General features: G+C 44.6%; 1 protein-coding gene across 2 annotated transcripts in view; it reads left to right on the plus strand.

The window, feature by feature from the left end:
- The window catches only part of syne3 (spectrin repeat containing, nuclear envelope family member 3), a 42,334-nt gene extending 27,646 nt beyond the window's left edge, over window positions 1-14,688 (plus strand). For both annotated transcript variants that reach the window (XM_034675288.1, XM_034675289.1), the window contains exons 14-18: window positions 96-753; window positions 1,289-1,432; window positions 1,850-2,035; window positions 2,600-2,650; window positions 11,273-14,688. In XM_034675288.1, the coding sequence (XP_034531179.1) occupies window positions 96-753; window positions 1,289-1,432; window positions 1,850-2,035; window positions 2,600-2,650; window positions 11,273-11,455 (1,222 nt within the window). In that variant the 3' untranslated portion in view covers window positions 11,456-14,688. The remainder of the gene's footprint in view (window positions 1-95; window positions 754-1,288; window positions 1,433-1,849; window positions 2,036-2,599; window positions 2,651-11,272) is intronic.
- Window positions 14,689-17,936: the final 3,248 nt, after the last annotated feature.

The raw sequence follows: 17,936 nt of genomic DNA on the forward strand, positions 1-17,936 counted from the left end.
AGATGAATTATAGAACTTTGCTCCTCCGTCCATTTAATTTTGATGCAGTTTAGATGGTGAGTAATAAAAACACTTCTCTCTTTCTCTTCCTCCAGGCTGATGAACGGCTCAACGGAGCAAACAGAGGCTGACTCATGGAGGGTCGGAGGCACATCCCTAAAAACAGAGCTGAGTCTGGGGGAGGGGGACAGGCCGGTCAGAATCCAACTTAAAGACAGTCCAGCAGAGATGTACGGAGTCCTGGGCAGCTCTGGGCCTGGAGGAGGAGGAGGAGGAAGGCTGGAGGGAGGAGAAGGAGAGGGCAGCCTGATGGAGCAGGTAGGGTGGATTCAAGGTCAGGGTGAAGCTGGTCTCCTTCTCACAGGACAGCAGGAGCACCTCGGCTCTCAAAGGACAGATATGGACGGCAGACGCTCCCTAACAGGAGACGAAGTTGATTCTTCGAGGTGGAGTCTTCGCAGCAGAGCAGCTCAAGAAGTTTCAGCTGCTGATGGAAGCCCTGACAGCGACAGACCAGCAGGGGGTGACAGCAGCGTCTTGGCTGGAGTCAGAGGAGGAGGATCGTTCTCCGCATTGGGAGGAGGAAGGAGCTCGGGAGGAACTAGCTCCAGAGGTACGAGCTCCGGAGGCGACATTGGCGTGGTGGCAGGAGAGGGGATGAGTCCAGGAGGAGGAGGAGGAGGAGGAGCTTTCATGCTGTTCAGGAGGGACCAAGCCAAGAAGTCATCAACCCCATCAACACAGCAAACAATGGTAACACTATCTTTACTGCAAAAAAACTGTTTCAACTTTGAGTAATAAACTCTTGCACACACAAACACAAACACACTTGCACTCCTGAAGAGGTCTTTCAAATACCCCTTGTTGTTATTCATGCATGTCCCACGCAGCGGGACTGGAGGGTGGGGGGCGGCATTGGCGGTTGTCTCTGGAGAAAGGATGCTGGAGTAGTCACCGTGGTTGATGGAGCAACAAGGTTCAGCACATTGATAGATTTTGACTTCATTTCGAAGTTAGATGTAATTAGATTTATTTGCAGAATCAAGGAAAGAACGAAAACGAAGATTCTGGGACTAAGAAGCAGCTTCTTTACATGCACGAAGATAACAGAAAACGTGACGTGAAAGCAATCGCTCCTGCTTTTGAATCTGCATTCCTACATTGGCTCCCCCACGGCCTCTTGCAGAAATCTCAGAGCGAGACAGAGAGGGAAAAGTTTGAGTTAAAAACAGTCCACCTCACATATCTGGAGAAACGTAATCTCCTGAGTGTTTTGTCTGTTTTCCAGACGGCTGATGGACGGAGCAGCACCAGGAGGAGAGACTTCGAGGCCTGGCTGTCCGGAGAGAGTGAACTCCTCTCGGGGGTCCTCAGCACGAAGGCAGCAACGCTCAGCGCCAAAGAACTCAAGAGCAGACAGGACACGCTCAAGGTGAGTCTCTGTTCCAGCTGGAGATCAATCGGCTCATACAGGGAAGAATTACTGCAGTCTTTCCCTCAAACAGATTAACCATATCAGAAAATCTATCGTTGTATCTTTCATATTATGGCAGCCCATGTTGAAAATTAGGATTTTATAAATGATCACAGCTACCTGATTCTCTCGCTTGTTTTAATTATGCAGCAGTACATATGAAAAGGCACAGCCGTGTGTTTGCTCTTCTGCAGCATTCTCTTTTAAAATCCTAAATCTGATCTGTCTAATCTGTCAGCTGAAATATATCTGACCCTCATCATGCCTCATCACTGAGTCCTCATAGTTCCTCGTGTCGCCTCTCTGAGCAAAGAGAAACAGAAACTCCATCCTTCTAGTCCATGGTTCTAAACCTGTGTGTGTGTCCCGGTGCAGGCTCTGAGGGCAGGAGTGCTCTGGGGTCAAGAGGAGTTCCATCAGTTGCTCCAGGAGGGTCCGGCAGGCGAGGCTGGACCGGGACCTGCAGAGGACGGAAGTCTGGAGGATCTGCGTTACCGCTGGATGCTCCACAAGTCCAAACTGAAGGACATGGGAGACATCAGGACCAGGACTGGAGCTAAGGTGAGATGATTAAAAGTTATTAACCTTATGAAATAAAACTAACATAATTTCTCTGACTTTGTTCCTTAATATGATCTTTTATTAAACGGCATGTTTTTGTCTGTCACTGTTCAGACGTCGTTATCATCAGTCTAATTCAGATTCTGTCTCAGGGGATTATAATTCACACGTCACTGTTTGCACTTTAAAAAGAATCCAGCAAAGATATAAACGCTCTTCATTTTGAAAACAGTGATGTTTGTTTGTCACTGTCCTGCATTGATTGTGATGTGACCTCATGGGATCCCTCCTTTCTGTGCACCGTTGTTTTCTCACCACAAGGTGGCAGACTAACATCATAGACTGAACTGCTTACACAGCAGCAGACAAACCTCTCACGTCTGTTAGAGTCAGAAGCAGACACAACAGGACTCAGACGTGGTGATTATAAAGAGTTACTCAAAGGTAGTTAACAGACTTATCTCTGAGTCTGATAATCCTGCGCTCAGGGTTCAGGGTTCATCTGTTGCTGAGGTTCGAATGCAGACAGCTCTTGGTATTGATAAATACTTTATTCCTCTGCAGAGACTCCAAGCCAAACAGGAGAAGCCGGCTGTAGCTGCAAAGGTGCAAAAGGTAACACTCAACTTTTAAGTATTCAAATGAAACAACATTGTTTTTAAACGTTCTCATTGAGTCCTGAGTTTTTCTCTCTCATGTGAAAACTATCTTTTAGAGGTGAGGTAGTTGAGACATCGTTTCATCCTGTGTGTGTCAGAGCTGTTGTATTAACTGATGTTTGCTAAATGGACATTCTAATAACTTAGGCAAACATTTTTAAATGTAGAATAAACATCAAGATTTGAATTCTTCTGCTAGTGCAGACGACAGCATTTACTTACAGATCTTTAACTGTGACTTTACAGCAAGAAGTCTGACAGGATGTACTGAACAAGAAATGTCTTTAAAGGCTTATTTAGATTAACCCCCCCATTTGTGTCTCACGACCCCCCAGGGGGTCCCGACCCACACTTTGGGAACCCCTGGTTTAAAGTGTTTGAAGCACTCATTGTTTTTTATACGTTCTAATTCCTACTGCTGAAAAAGTTCAGAGGAGTTTCAGAGGCAGACGCTGGTTGTTCTCTCGTCTTTGAAGCTTCAGCTCCCGTCACAGCTTCACTTAAACATGCAGTTCTTCTTTTTCACCCAGATCATCTCCAAACAGTGTTTATTCTTCCTGCGCAGGAGACGGGGGAACTACCTGCTCAGATCTGAAATATTTGTGCCCCTCTTGAACACAAGTTCTCTCCTTCTTCCTTTTAACATATAGAGCCAAACACCTGACCACCCAGGCCTGGCATGAAGTCACGCATATAAAACCCCCATCCCCCACCCCACCATTCATTTAGTGTGCAGTGGAGGGTTAGCAGATTAAAGAATGCCCCCCCCTTTAGACCCCCCCGTTGACCCCTCAGACGCCTCAGCTGAAGCAGACATTCCTGAATCCTTTCACACGTCTTTGTGCGATCGGAGGTTCTGCTGCTGCTTTATCAGAGGTTTCCTAGAAGGGTTTGTTTACATCTATTTTTTATTCTAGCACCCCGAGGCTCTTACTGAATAAATCTCATTAACCAGTATAATATTAATTTATTTTGAGATGACCTGCATCTTTATCTGTCTTTGATTTAAGCACAGTTTAAAGATACATACAGCGTTCCCCTGCTGCATTAAAGGTACCAGCAGGCTTTGGCGTCTGTATGGAGAGCAAAAACAGGAGGAACACAATCCACACCAATCTGAGGAGGATTTCTTCCTCTCTATAAACAGATATCTGCATGAAGAGCAGCTAACAAACTGTTCTAGATCAAACATTTACACTGAGACACAAATCTGCTTGATGCTGTGTCACTAAAGACAATCAGCGTCTAGATTTCCTGACTTCCTGGAACGCAGCATCAGAAATGATGGATCCCACCTCCATTCAACAAACAAACATTGTAGACGTAGTTTTCCTCTCCTCTTGAGGACAGACCTGACAAAGCTTGACTTTTGACTAATCTGCATCATGATGTTGTTATTTCAGCAAACTTAAGACCCGTTAATTACAAGAACATCACAAGAGCATCAGTTTCTGTTTCAGGTTCATACCGCTGAAGGAAGCCAGAGTGAAGCCTCTGTGGAACTGTTTACAGTGAAACTGAGACTCAGTAGAAACAGATGAACAGGCGCTCCTCTGGAGTTATTAAGAGCCTAGAAAAGACAGATGTGTTTTATATCTGGAGGCTGGATTTCACTTCTCTTTTGATCTGAACACACAGGCACTTCTGGAGTTTCAGAGGACAGACCAGTGGATGTAGAGTCATTTATTATGTAGTCCTCTGACATGTTCACTCACTCGCTCACTTTGTTGACGTGAGCTGTTTCAGAGAAACACCTGCATACCTTTGCTCAGAGAGTGTTTGTCTTTGTAGGTAGGTTTAGCTAGTTTTGCTTCCTCATCAGTCAATCATTCATTCTTACACACACACACACACACACACACACACACACACACACACACACACACACACACACACACACACACACACACACAGAACAACTCACACAGACCAATACACTCTGCATTCAGACACTCTGCAGCTGCTCAGTCAGTCCTCATAAAGCAGACTCTCTGTTTGAGAACATTGTTTGGTTTGTGTTCATGTTTCTGGAGCTCCTGTTTCCCTCCCCGCTGAGGCGTGATAACATATATTACATTTACTTTATACTCTACCTGATAATAAGAACACCCAACGTTTAATTCTGCTGACGTAAACATCATAGTATTTTATGAATCCCTCTCTATGACATGTGTTTTAGTTCATGTGTTGGGATGTGTAGGAGCAACTTATCTTCAGTCATTCAAACAGAAAGGAAAGCAGAGCTAGCTCCACCTGCAGGTCAGCGTCCTCATGCCTTTGATGGTTCCTCAGGTCTCTGGTGGAGTGGTTAGATGTCAGATTAACCAGACACAGCCTACATACAGCTTTAACTCCATTTACTACATCAGGGGTTCCCAAAGTGTGGGTGGGGACCTCCTGGGGGGTCGTGAGATGTCTTCCAGAATGTTTTTTTTTGTAAGTTATCTAAAAATAGCAAATTTTACCCATTATAGTAAAAAAATATGGACAAAAATAGTAGCTAAACTTGAAATAAAACCTTGAAAATAGAAAATGTAATGAGTTTTCTGCCTTTCTTTGTTGCCAGATGACTCCTAAGTTTAGGGTTAGTGAATAGTTAATTATCAAAAGCATCAGTAGCAGCAGGTTAATTCATAACAGCACAGGAAACACAGCCACATGCTCATATAGGTAGGCAGGGTTCCCACGCGTCCTGGAAAACCTGGAAAACAGTTGACCAGTTTTCCAGTACTGGAAAACACCTGGAAAATGGGAGAAAAAGTCAAATGTCCTGGAAAATGACATATAGTCCTGGAAAATTATTCCAACATGGCTGCGTTTGACCTGACCCTATTAATAAAACACATCCCCATTCATGGAAAGTTGAGTGCATGCTGTGCTGGAAAAGACAGCGACACTGCGCAACTTTTTTCACATCTTTTCTCCTTCACTTCATAATCATGCATTCACAGAAAACGGGGGTATATTGTTCATGTTTTATGGTACATTTGGCTCAATTACCGTACTCTAGCTCAGTTGTTCTCAAAGTGGGGTACTGTGACCCCTGGGGGTCTGCGAACCATAGGTTGGGGGCCCGTGAAATATTTTAAATACATTTCTAATTAATTATAAAATTGTGCTGTGTCATTACAAAACAGCATACACCATTGTTATGATACCATTTGGTGGATCGAAGGGATATGTGAGTCTTGTTACTGTTAATTTTCTGAAAGCGTTTAAGATCAATTACTTGAAAAGTATAATGCTGTCATGTTGAGTCCACAAGGAATGAAATGATCCTCTGTTTTAAAGTATACAAGTGGTATTTACTTGATTCAAATTGAAGTGTTATCTGTTTATCACTATGGTACAGGTCTGAAGTATTTACATTAATACGTTTTACAATACAAATAGTTCCATGGTCATCTAAGAGTGCAAATGGTATTAAGCATGTGCTTTAGTGATGGGAAGTTGGGCTCTTTTCAGAGAGCCAGCTCTGTTGACTCAGCCCCCAAGAAGAGCCGGCTCTTTCGACTCACGAACGGCTCTTAATTTAGGATCTTTTGTAGCCGTATATTTTACCTTAATTTTGCAAAAACTAATGGTTTGTGTGTTGAAAACCCTTTTACGTATGGTGATTTTATGAGAAGCCTTATAATTGCTCAATTGTATGCATTTATTCTGTTACAAAATCATTCTCACCCTGATCCTAGGGTTATGATTAGGGTTAGGGTTTTGATTAGGGTTAGGGTTAGAGTTGTGATTAGGGTTATGATTAGGGTTAGGGTTGTGATTAGAGTTAGGGTTAGGGTTGTGATTAGGGTTATGATTAGGGTTAGGGTTGTGGTTAGAGTTAGGGTTAGGGTTGTGATAAGGGTTAGGGTTGTGATTGGGGTTAGGGTTGTGATTAGGGTTAGGGTTAGGGTTGTGATTAGGGTTAGGGTTGTGATTAGAGTTAGGGTTAGGGTTGTGATTAGGGTTATGATTAGGGTTAGGGTTGTGGTTAGAGTTAGGGTTAGGGTTGTGATTAGGGTTAGGGTTGTGATTAGGGTTAGGGTTGTGATTAGAGTTAGGGTTGTGATTAGGGTTAGGGTTAGGATAAGGGTTAGGGTTATGGTTGTGATTAGGGTTAGGGTTGTGATTAGAGTTAGGGTTAGAGTTGTGATTAGGGTTAGGGTTGTGATTAGGGTTAGGGTTGTGATTAGGGTTAGGGTTAGGATTAGGGTTAGGATTAGGGTTAGGGTTAGGGTTAGGGTTAGGGTTGTGATAGGGTTAGGGTTGTGATTAGGGTTAGGGTTAGGATTAGGGTTAGGGTTAGGGTTGTGATAAGTGTTAGGATTAGGGTTAGGATTGTGATTAGGGTTAGGGTTGGGTTAGGGTTGTGATTAGGGTTAGGGTTAGGGTTGTGATTAGGGTTAGGGTTGTGATTAGGGTTAGGGTTAGGGTTAGGGTTGGGTTAGGGTTGTGATTAGGGTTAGGATTGTGATTAGGGTTAGGATTAGGGTTGGGTTAGGGTTGTGATTAGGGTTAGGGTTAGGGTTGTGATTAGGGTTAGGGTTGTGATTAGGGTTAGGGTTAGGATTAGGGTTAGGGTTAGGGTTGTGATTAGGGTTAGGGTTGTGATTAGAGTTAGGGTTAGGGTTGTGATTAGGGTTAGGGTTGTGATTAGGGTTAGGGTTGTGATTAGGGTTAGGGTTGTGATTAGAGTTAGGGTTAGGGTTGTGATTAGGGTTAGGGTTGTGATTAGGGTTAGGGTTGTGATTAGGGTTAGGGTTGTGATTAGGGTTAGGGTTGTGATTAGGGTTAGGGTTAGAGTTGTGATTAGGGTTATGATTAGGGTTAGGGTTGTGATTAGGGTTAGGATTGTGATTAGGGTTAGGATTAGGGTTGGGTTAGGGTTAGGGTTAGGGTTAGGGTTGAGATTAGGGTTAGGGTTGTGATTAGGGTTAGGGTTAGGATTAGGGTTAGGGTTAGGGTTGTGATTAGGGTTAGGGTTAGGATTAGGGTTAGGGTTAGGGTTGTGATTAGGGTTAGGGTTGTGTTAGGGTTAGGGTTGTGTTAGGGTTAGGGTTAGGGTTGTGATTAGGGTTAGGGTTAGGATTAGGGTTAGGGTTAGGATTAGGGTTAGGGTTAGGGTTGTGATTAGGGTTAGGGTTAGGGTTGTGATTAGGGTTAGGGTTAGGGTTAGGGTTGTGATTAGGGTTAGGGTTAGGGTTAGGGTTGTGATTAGGGTTAGGGTTAGGGTTGTGATTAGGGTTAGGGTTAGGGTTAGGGTTAGGGTTGTGATTAGGGTTAGGGTTAGGGTTGTGATTAGGGTTAGGGTTAGGGTTGTGATTAGGGTTAGGGTTGTGATTAGGGTTAGGATTAGGGTTAGGGTTGTGATTAGGGTTAGGATTAGGGTTAGGGTTGTGATTAGGGTTAGGGTTAGGGTTGTGATTAGGGTTAGGGTTGTGATTAGGGTTGTGATTAGGGTTAGGGTTGTGATTAGGGTTAGGATTAGGGTTAGGGTTGTGATTAGGGTTAGGGTTAGGATTAGGGTTAGGGTTAGGGTTAGGATTAGTTTAGAACCAGAACTAAACTTAAGCATACAGAACCGAACCAGAACCGGATCATAACCGAACCAGAACCCTACCAGAACTGAACCGAATCTAACCAGAACCGGATCAGAACCTAACAAGGCCCGAACCAGAACCATAACAGAACTGAACCAGAACCGAACCGGAACCGAACCGTACCAGAACTGAACCGGAACCGGAACCGAACTGAACAGAACCGTGCCAGAACCGAACCAGAACCGAACCAGACTTGAACCAGTACCGAACCAGAACCGAACCAGAACCGAACCAGAACCGAACCAGAACCATACCAGAACCATACCAGAACTGAACCAGAACCGAATCGAACCAGAACCGGATCAGAACCGAACCAGACCCGAACCAGAACTGAACCAGAACTGAACCGAAACAGAACCGTACCAGAACCGAACCAGAACCGAACCAGAACCGAACCAGAACCGTACCAGAACTGACCCAGAACCGAACCGAACCAGAACTGAACAGAACTGAACCAGAAACGAACCAGAACCAAACCAGAACCATATCGGAATGTAACAGAACCGAACCAGAACCGTACCAGACTTGAACCAGAATCGAGCCAGAACAGAACCAGAACCATACCAGAACCGAACCAGAATCGAACTAGAACCGAACCAGAACCAAACTCAAGCAAACAGAACCAGAACCAAACTGGAGCAAACATTTTTAATGTCCTCAGGTTGGCATTGAGAAAAGTTCGATGCCTCAGTTTGGATGGGCTGATCCGATTTCTCCTCTCAGTGAGTATTTGCCCTGTCTTCAAGAAGACTCTCTCTGAGGGAACAGATGAAGCCACGATACACAGCCTCCCCTCCATCACCTGTATCCTATATCCTCACATATGATTGGCCGCATGGCCGCCATGCTGACCAATCAAAACAAAGTTCTGCTGTGAGCAGAGCTGGGGACTGTGAGAGCTAAGCAGGGAAATGAAAAAACTGGGAGCCGGCTCTCTCTCGATGCGAGCCGGCTCTTCTGATTCACTATAAAGCATCGGCTCTCAGAGCCGCAGCTTTTGATCATGACACATCACTAATGTGCTTAATCTGTGTTACAATTATGAGGGGGCCTTGGACATTTTTCTCACCTGTAAAGGGGCTCTGGCCCCAAAAAGTTTGAGAACCCCTGCTCAAGCTAGTAGGAGTGCAAACTCCCTATAGTGAAAACAAATGGAACAAAAAGAGCAGCACAGCTGCACAGAAACTCAGAAACACAGAAATGATTTCATTGATAGCCGTAGACTACATGTCTTTCAATGTAGACTTCCACTGAGAGGAACATATTAGACTATTTAGAAACTAAATTAGGAACTAATTTTAGACTGTCATACCAGCTTGATCATCAATGAAAATGTCCTGGAAATGTCCTGGAAAATGATCTCTGGAAAAGAGTGGGAACCCTGGGTAGGTTAATGTTCTCCATACCAGCTAAATGAAGCCCCATTAAATTACTTTTGAGGGAAGTCTTTCCACATCCAGCAAACCTGAGCCTTAACGCCACATGAACTTTGCTGCTTTCCACTGTGGCTTTACATAGTCATAACGTTATCATGAAGTAGTTATGAAACAAATGAAATGTGACGATGGCTGCAGTGATCTTAAGTCAGTCATCTGCTGTATTAATCCTGGGTTATAATAAGCTGTAAAGAAGGATTTGTCCTAATCAGATTTTAAACTGTCATGCAATTACCTACATTTATGCTAACTTTTACTGTTGCTAGAATTTAGCTTTTCGTTATATAGTTAGAAAGACTTGGACACAGCTCATGTATGCTTTGAGAGGCAAAAGCTATATTCAGAAAGGGGTGCACTTTAAGAAAACATGCATGATGCTCAAATGAAAATCTATGAAATGAAACTTGAGTGTGAAAATATTTAATGTCGGCATGAGGGTTAGAAATCAGGGTCTGCTGCAAGTTGTTGCAGATATGATAGATTTTTTTGGGTGTATTTTTATTTTCTAAGGATCTTATTTGCAGAAACTATTTGCAGATTAAATGCTTAACACAGAAAAAAATAAAATAAAATCACCTGTGCTCCTTTATATCCAGGTAGTAGAGCTTTAGAGCGTTATGGCAGCAGCTACAGCTCCCTTTATTCATATTGATTTTTTACTGTCTTGTGATATCTCCTTACGTCCCTAATAATGATTCAGCATCATGAGTTTCATCTAATTATATTCATAATAACTCAACACATAAACATCTGCTGCTCGGTGTGTCGGAGTTTGTTGCTCATCCCGCTCAGTTTGACACTGAATGACATCCAAAGAGTTCAGAGAGTAAGAGATGAACGTGGGCAGCAGAAATGATTCACACAAACAAATGTAGAGTCTGCAGGACTGAGCTGCATCACTTTCCTCCGGTACATGATGTTTGTGACTGTGTGGGCGAGCTGCTGCTGCTGCCGCTGCTGCTGCTGCTGCCGCTGCCGCCTTCATCTCTCCACCATCTCAAACTAACAACAAGATGTGTCATTTTAAAACCGTCTCCTGTGTCTCTGAGCAAATGAATCACCACAACATTATCACTGTGTTATTTTCATGCATGCCCAAACATAAAGTTCCAGATAATCTGAAGAATTTTTTAGCTGAGAGAAAGCAGCAGATGATCACGTGGATGTGAAAAGCATCAAAGACAGAGCTCGTTCTTCAGATCTTTAAAAGAGGAGAGAAATTACAGTTTGTCAGAAATGAAGGCGGAGTCGTCCTCGTGCTGTCGTTCATGAGATCCAGAGAAAAAGAAGCCAAGTCGTCACAGATCAGAAATGTGCAGGAGTCTTATTTTAATGTCCAACAAAACATGCAGAGTATTATCTGGGCTTTCTCTAGATTAGCAACAGAATCAGAGGACTGTGCCGTGTGTATTATAAAGTGCAACTGAAGCACCTTCAGAGAGTGTTTCATGGACTACTTCACTCACCAAGCTTATGCAGAGTTTAGAGACGTTTCAATTTAACCAGCATATAACTTCTGGTGTTCATGAGAGCTTTGATGTTTTCCTGCAGAAACCCAGTTTGTGTCATCGGGTCTGTCGTGTGGCGCTCCCTCTGTGGCTCCTCCTCCTCGCTCTGCTCCTCCTCGCCTTCCTGCTGCCCCTCATGGACGAAGGAAGCAGCTGCTCGCTCTCCAACAACTTCGCCAGATCCTTCAACGTCATGCTGCGGTACGACGGACCCCCGCCCACATAGGAGACCCACCTCTGCACGGAGTCACATCTGACCTCCCCACAGTAAGACTCCAGCAGACCACAAACAGGATCCACTTCACCTCGAGAGCTTCAACCCCCCCAATGACTACATTTACAGCTTTTAAATATCTTCTCTGTTCTGTTGCAACACAATCTATGAAGGAACCATGACCTCAAGTAGCACGCACGTCTGCAAACCACAGATCCATCACTCCCTTAAACCTCCATAAACCTTTATTCTTCATTTTAAAATCCTTTTAACAGACTTGTCTGTCATCCTACACTTTAACAGTTTTAATCAAACTGTAGGAGCTTTAACATCTGTTCAACCAAAGTCGTCATTCATTGCAATGTCTCCACTTTTAACACTGTAACTCCAATTTAACAAGAACCTGCTCCGGCTCTTAAAACACATCATACTGTATGATATATTCTAGTTAATGCACATCAGATTAACCCTGTTGAATCCTGTCCTCCTTAAACATCAGCTCAGTTTGTGATGACACAAGAAGAGGCAGTGATATGTGGAACTTTGTTCTTGATACGTCTTCCTCCCTGATGATCATTGATGCAGGTCCAGGCCCGGCCGTTCAAAAAGGTTTAATCCGGTTAAAATCATCTGGATTAGGAAATCTAATCTTTCCCTACCAGGATCTGATAATCCAGTTTGCATTAAGCTGATCCAGATCCAGACTAAACGTTACCAAATCTGGATTAGCAGTGTTCTTAATGGGACTACGTATTACCTCCTTACTCCACAGGGGGCGCCAAAACCCACACAACCTGAAAGATCAATGCCGTCGATGTTCGGAGAAATGTTTTATATTTAATTTTATTCCTCACAGCTCAAAGTGAACATCGTCCTCAGCGTCACTGAGCAGATTGAAGAACAGAGGGTAAAGTACCTGTTGTTTTGTTCGACCTGAGATTCAGCCTGATCCAGATCTCAGCCTGTTTTCATGATCTGGTCGGATAGTTTAATCCGGTCAGATTACTTTAGAGCGGCGGCGCCCAGACGTTTGTCTAATGAAGTCTGTTCCCTGCAGTCAGAAACATTACCTCATAAACACGACACGCAGTGCTCTGATGAATCACTGAAGGATTCAGCACGTTTGTTTTTTTTTGCAGAATGTTCTTTGAAGAATGAAATCCTCCAGAGTCCGTCTGTAGAAGGTGTGAGGGTTCTCTGAGCAGTTTAACCTTCCTGCATGTTAACTTAAGATTGTTGCACCTTTATTTTTCCCCTGATTCTATCACAGTTAATCCGGTAATATTGCTGCAGGACTCAGGTGTGCATGACTTCAGCGCTCTCATGCATCACTCGTCCTTTGTTCTGTTTTACTGTAACAGCGTCTCATGAGAGCTGTCGGAGACTTTTTTATCTCTGAGGTGCTGTGTTGGCTCGACCACGGCGATCTGTCTTTTGCTCAGTCTGAACCTCGTGTGAGTGCAATTGGCACGCCGTCTTACACCCCCCCCCGACATGTTCTTGGACCACCGTGTGCGTTCGGTGCCAAAGCCCGAGCTGTAAACGTTGGCAGTCGCCTTCTTTGTGCAAACCTAAAATAGCTTGTGATTGCTCTTTTCTCCTGCATTCTCTCTTTTCACACCACTCCTAAAAATACTCCCAAACACCTCCACACCTTCTCGTACACACATATCTTCCCTTTTTAGGCCGGGGTGTTCTGAGGATTGACCGGTCACTCTCACCAGGGAAACCAAATCATGATAATCTATTACATGTGAAGGTCTGTTTCTGCACACTTCACATGTTCTTCACTTCTTTTATAACTCCATGTTAGACTGAGCTCAGACTGACTGAGCTCAGGAGGAGACATCAGAGGAAACATTTCAGCTTCACTGAATCATCTCAGCGCCAAAACAACTATTTAAATCAGGCTGGGGTATTTTAAAGACAAAATCAGTTATAGCTGTGTTCGTGTTTCAGCTTACTGAGCTTCATGCGATCCTCCTACAGGGTGTATAACAAACATGTAGTTTGATTCTGTGAGCGACAGTGTTTAAAAATGTAGTTACAACCAAATCACAAACACAAAGTCGACTCAGATATCTTCAGCTGCAGCCGGACAGCCTCTTTAGCTGCGTCCTTGAAATGTTTGGAGTCCCTTTCAGAACTCCAGACATTTTCAGGAGTGACGATGATGAAGAAAATCATGTTTGCAGTGTTCTTGAAAACACAGATCAGCAAACTTAAAGATTATTCTATTCTGTGTTTGCAGAGTTAAACTGCCTAACAGACACTTCTCTGAGCAGAGGGTGGACACAGCTTTGTGCAGTGAAGCCATAATCTGTGCGGACCCATTCAGTCCGAATCACAGCAGAACTAAACCTTCCTTTATGTTATCAGCTGGTCCCGTTAGTGCCAAGTCATTCTTCTCACATTGTTACCGCAGAGACTTTGTTTTCTGAATTTGCTGATTTGTTGGCAGAAGTCTGTAAAAACTTCAAACCTTGTTATCTCTGCTCAACATGACCCTGAAACCAAAAGTAAAGGTTCAAAGATACAAAGTGAATTTGCACTGATGTGTGAGAACAATCATGCTTTATTTTGATGTGTATATATAAAACATGTAGAAGCTGTTATGGCCTTAAAGCTCATCATAATCATCCATTTAATCATCTTTACTCAGTGCCATTCTCACATGTATTTATTCAGCCTGCAGCTTTATAAAGCTTTACAGACACTTACCGTCTAACAGTATATGTAACCATTATATAACCACTTTAAAAGTATGGATAAGTAATGTGTGTGTGTGTGTGTTTTTATACTGCATCAATAATCAGGCTGCTCGCCGCGCCGCCCGTCTGCTCTGCACGTGTCCCTTTTAGAGACGCCTATGCAACGCCTGGCTCTGTTATTATATGTCCAATGAAACTTTATGCAACATGTGAAATGACTTGAATCTCAGAGCACAGCTGCTCCTGCAGATACAGAATGTGTAGCAAAGACAACGAAGAACAGCTGTCAGATAGTTTGAGCACACTCGTTATGCAAAAAAAGTCCAAAGTGCTCTCAGAGCGAGGTACTTACTGTTATTACACAGAGCACGGGTAATGATACACACGTGAGAGCTTTTTGTAAGAGGATGAGATTTTATTTTATTGTTTGAAACAGAGTAGAAGTGCTTCATATTATTCAACAGAGCTTGTATTTAACCAATGTTTTTGTATCCTGATGAAATAAACATTAAATTTATATTTTCTGTGCTTGAAGTTTGTGTTTTCTTTCAAGAAGAAGAAAAAAAGAAGAGAATCAAACACAAGAAGCCAACATGAAAACCTGCAGTTCCTCCAGTGTCCACTAGAGTGTGTCTCCTGCAGTTCCTCCAGTGTCCACTAGAGTGTGTCTCCTGCAGTTCCTCCAGTGTCTACTTGAGTGTCTCCTGAGGTTCCTCCAGAGTCCACTAGAGTATGTCTCCTGGAGTTCCTCAAGTGTCTACCAGAGTGTGTCTCCTGCAGTTCCTCCAGAGTCCACTAGAGTATGTCTCCTGGAGTTCCTCAAGTGTCTACCAGAGTATGTCTCCTGCAGTTCCTCCAGAGTCCACTAGAGTGTCTCCTGCGGTTCCTCCAGTGTCCACTAGATTGTCTCCTGCACTTCCTCAAGCGTTCAGTAGAGTGTCTCCTGCAGTTCCCCCAGTGTCTACTAGAGTGTGTCTCCTGCAGTTCACCAGAGTCCACTAGAGTATGTCTCCTGCAGTTCCTCCAGTGATCACTAGAGTGTGTCTCCATTGCCTCCAGTGTCCACTAGAGTGTGTCTCCTGCAGTTACTCCAGTGTCCACTAGAGTGTGTCTCCTGGAGTACCTCCAGTGTCCACTAGAGTGTGTCTCCTGCAGTTCCTCCAGAGTCCACTAGAGTGTCTCCTGCGGTTCCTCCAGTGTCCACTAGATTGTCTCCTGCACTTCCTCAAGCGTTCAGTAGAGTGTCTCCTGCAGTTCCCCCAGTGTCTACTAGATTATGTCTCCTGCAGTTCCTTCAGTGATCACTAGAGTGTGTCTCCATTGCCTCCAGTGTCCACTAGAGTGTGTCTCCTGCAGTTACTCCAGTGTCCACTAGAGTGTGTCTCCTGGAGTACCTCCAGTGTCCACTAGAGTGTGTCTCCTGCAGTTCCTCCAGTGTCTACTTGAGTGTCTCCTGCGGTTCCTCCAGAGTCCACTAGAGTGTCTCCTGCAGTTCCTCCAGTGTCTACTAGAGTGTCTCCTTCAGCTCCTCCAGTGTCCACTAGAGTGTGTCTCCTGCAGTTCCCCAGAGTCCACTAGAGTATGTCTCCTGCAGTTCCTCCAGTGATCACTAGAGTGTGTCTCCATTGCCTCCAGTGTCCACTAGAGTGTGTCTCCTGCAGTTACTCCAGTGTCCACTAGAGTGCGTCTCCTGGAGTACCTCCAGTGTTCACTAGAGTGTGTCTCCATTGCCTCCAGTGCCCACTAGACTGTGTCTCCTGCAGTTCCTCCACTGTTCACTGGAGTGTCTCCTTCAGTTCCTCCAGTGTCCACTAGACTGTGTCTCCTGCAGTTCCTCCACTGTCCACGAGTGTGTCTCCTGCAGTTCCTCCAGCCTGGTACAGGAACAGTTTGGGTCTCTATAGCTCATTTCTCTCTTCATTACAACTGTGACTGTAAACATTGAATAATTAAGTAATAGCAGGAAGTGGCGTTTGACTGCCCTGACCAATCAAGAGATCGGTGACGCAGTGATGTCACAAAGTCTGCGTGGAGAAAAAAAACAGTGATAAAGCTGGAGTTTAAATCAGACTGCAGACTGAAGTAAAGACATTATTCCAGATTAGTCTTGAGATATATTTTTGACGTTTATTGAACTAAAACATCAAACAGGAAGTTGTCACACGGATCCATCCTCTGTTTTCGATGCATCCTGTTTCGAAGTGCTACTACAGTCCACTTTCTCCAGAGAATTCATCCTCTCTCATCTCAGCAGCTCAGCCCTAAACCAGTGTCAGTTTGTATGAGTGTTCTCACTAAGAGTGCTGCTGCCTCCCACGCCGCTCTCACCTCGCCCCCCCAGCCGGGCGCACCGAGCTGTGCTGCAATCTGGTGCTCTCGCTCTGCCAAAAACACGGAGCAGAAATACCAGCACAGCCTCTCGACCATGGAGAATTCAGCCCTCATCAATCTGCAGCAATTTAACAGACATGTCTCTCCCTGCAGCCATGTTCAAACTATTGCTCTTCACTCTCACCATGGAGGGTTCTTCTGAAGCTGCAGAATGAAACAATCTGAATAACAAACATGATGAAGAGGAAGTAAACATGGCTGTGTTGTAATAAGACGACATCATATCATCCCATCATTACCACTTTTCATCTGATAGTGATATAATTATGCAACGATCCCACTTATTGGGTCCCGATACCGATATTGATACCTGGGCTTTGGTTTCTGCTGATACCGATACTAGCTGATCTGATCCTGGCATTGATTTGACGATCTTTATTCCTTAATGTGAGGATAGAATCATGTTTTGGCAACTTCAGGCTTTTCTGTCTTTGTCGGAACAATTAAATCCCAGTGTCCACTGGAGTGTGTCTCCTGCAGTTCCTCCAGTGTCCACTAGAGTGTGTCTCCTGCAGTTCCACCAGTGTTCACTAGAGTGTGTCTCCTGCACTTCCTCCAGTGTCCACTAGAGTGTATCCTGCAGTTCCACCAGTGTCCACTAGACTGTGTCCCCTGCAGTTCCTCCAGAGTCCATTAGAGTGTCTCCTGCAGTTCCTCCAGTGTCCACTACAGTGTCTCCTACAGTTCCTCCAGTGTCCACTGGAGTGTGTCTCCTGCCGTTCCTCCAGAGTCCACTAGAGTGTCTCCTGCAGTTTCTCCAGTGTCCACTAGAGTGTCTCCTGCAGTTCCTCCAGAGTCCACTAGAGTGTGTCTCCTGCAGTTTCTCCAGTGTCCACTAGAGTGTCTCCTGCTGTTCCTCCAGAGTCCACTAGAGTGTCTCCTGCAGTTTCTCCAGTGTCCACTAGAGTGTCTCCTGCAGTTCCTCCAGAGTCCACTAGAGTGTCTCCTGCAGTTTCTCCAGTGTCCACTAGAGTGTCTCCTGCAGTTCCTCCAGTGTCCACTAGAGTGTGTCTCCTGCAGTTCCTCCAGTGTCCACTAGAGTGTGTCTCCTGCAGTTCCACCAGTGTTCACTACAGTGTGTCTTCTGCAGTTCCTCCAGTGTCCACTACAGTGTGTCTTCTGCAGTTCCTCCAGTGTCCACTACAGTGTGTCTTCTGCAGCTCCTCCAGTGTCCACTACAGTGTGTCCCCTGGACTAGCAGGACTTCTTTATATTCCATTGTAACGTTCAACAGACAGAGGCTCCAGGTAGTGACAACACCGATACTACCTTCTCTACCACCTGGTCCCTGAAGGCAGAAGCTAACGGCTAAATTCCACCAGACCCATGTCCGGTCTGTCACTGCACCGGATCCGATAGGTTTATATTCTAGTCAATATGTTAACTTCCAC

Source organism: Notolabrus celidotus, chromosome 22, assembly GCF_009762535.1.
Source record: "Notolabrus celidotus isolate fNotCel1 chromosome 22, fNotCel1.pri, whole genome shotgun sequence".
Classification (NCBI taxonomy): domain Eukaryota; kingdom Metazoa; phylum Chordata; class Actinopteri; order Labriformes; family Labridae; genus Notolabrus; species Notolabrus celidotus.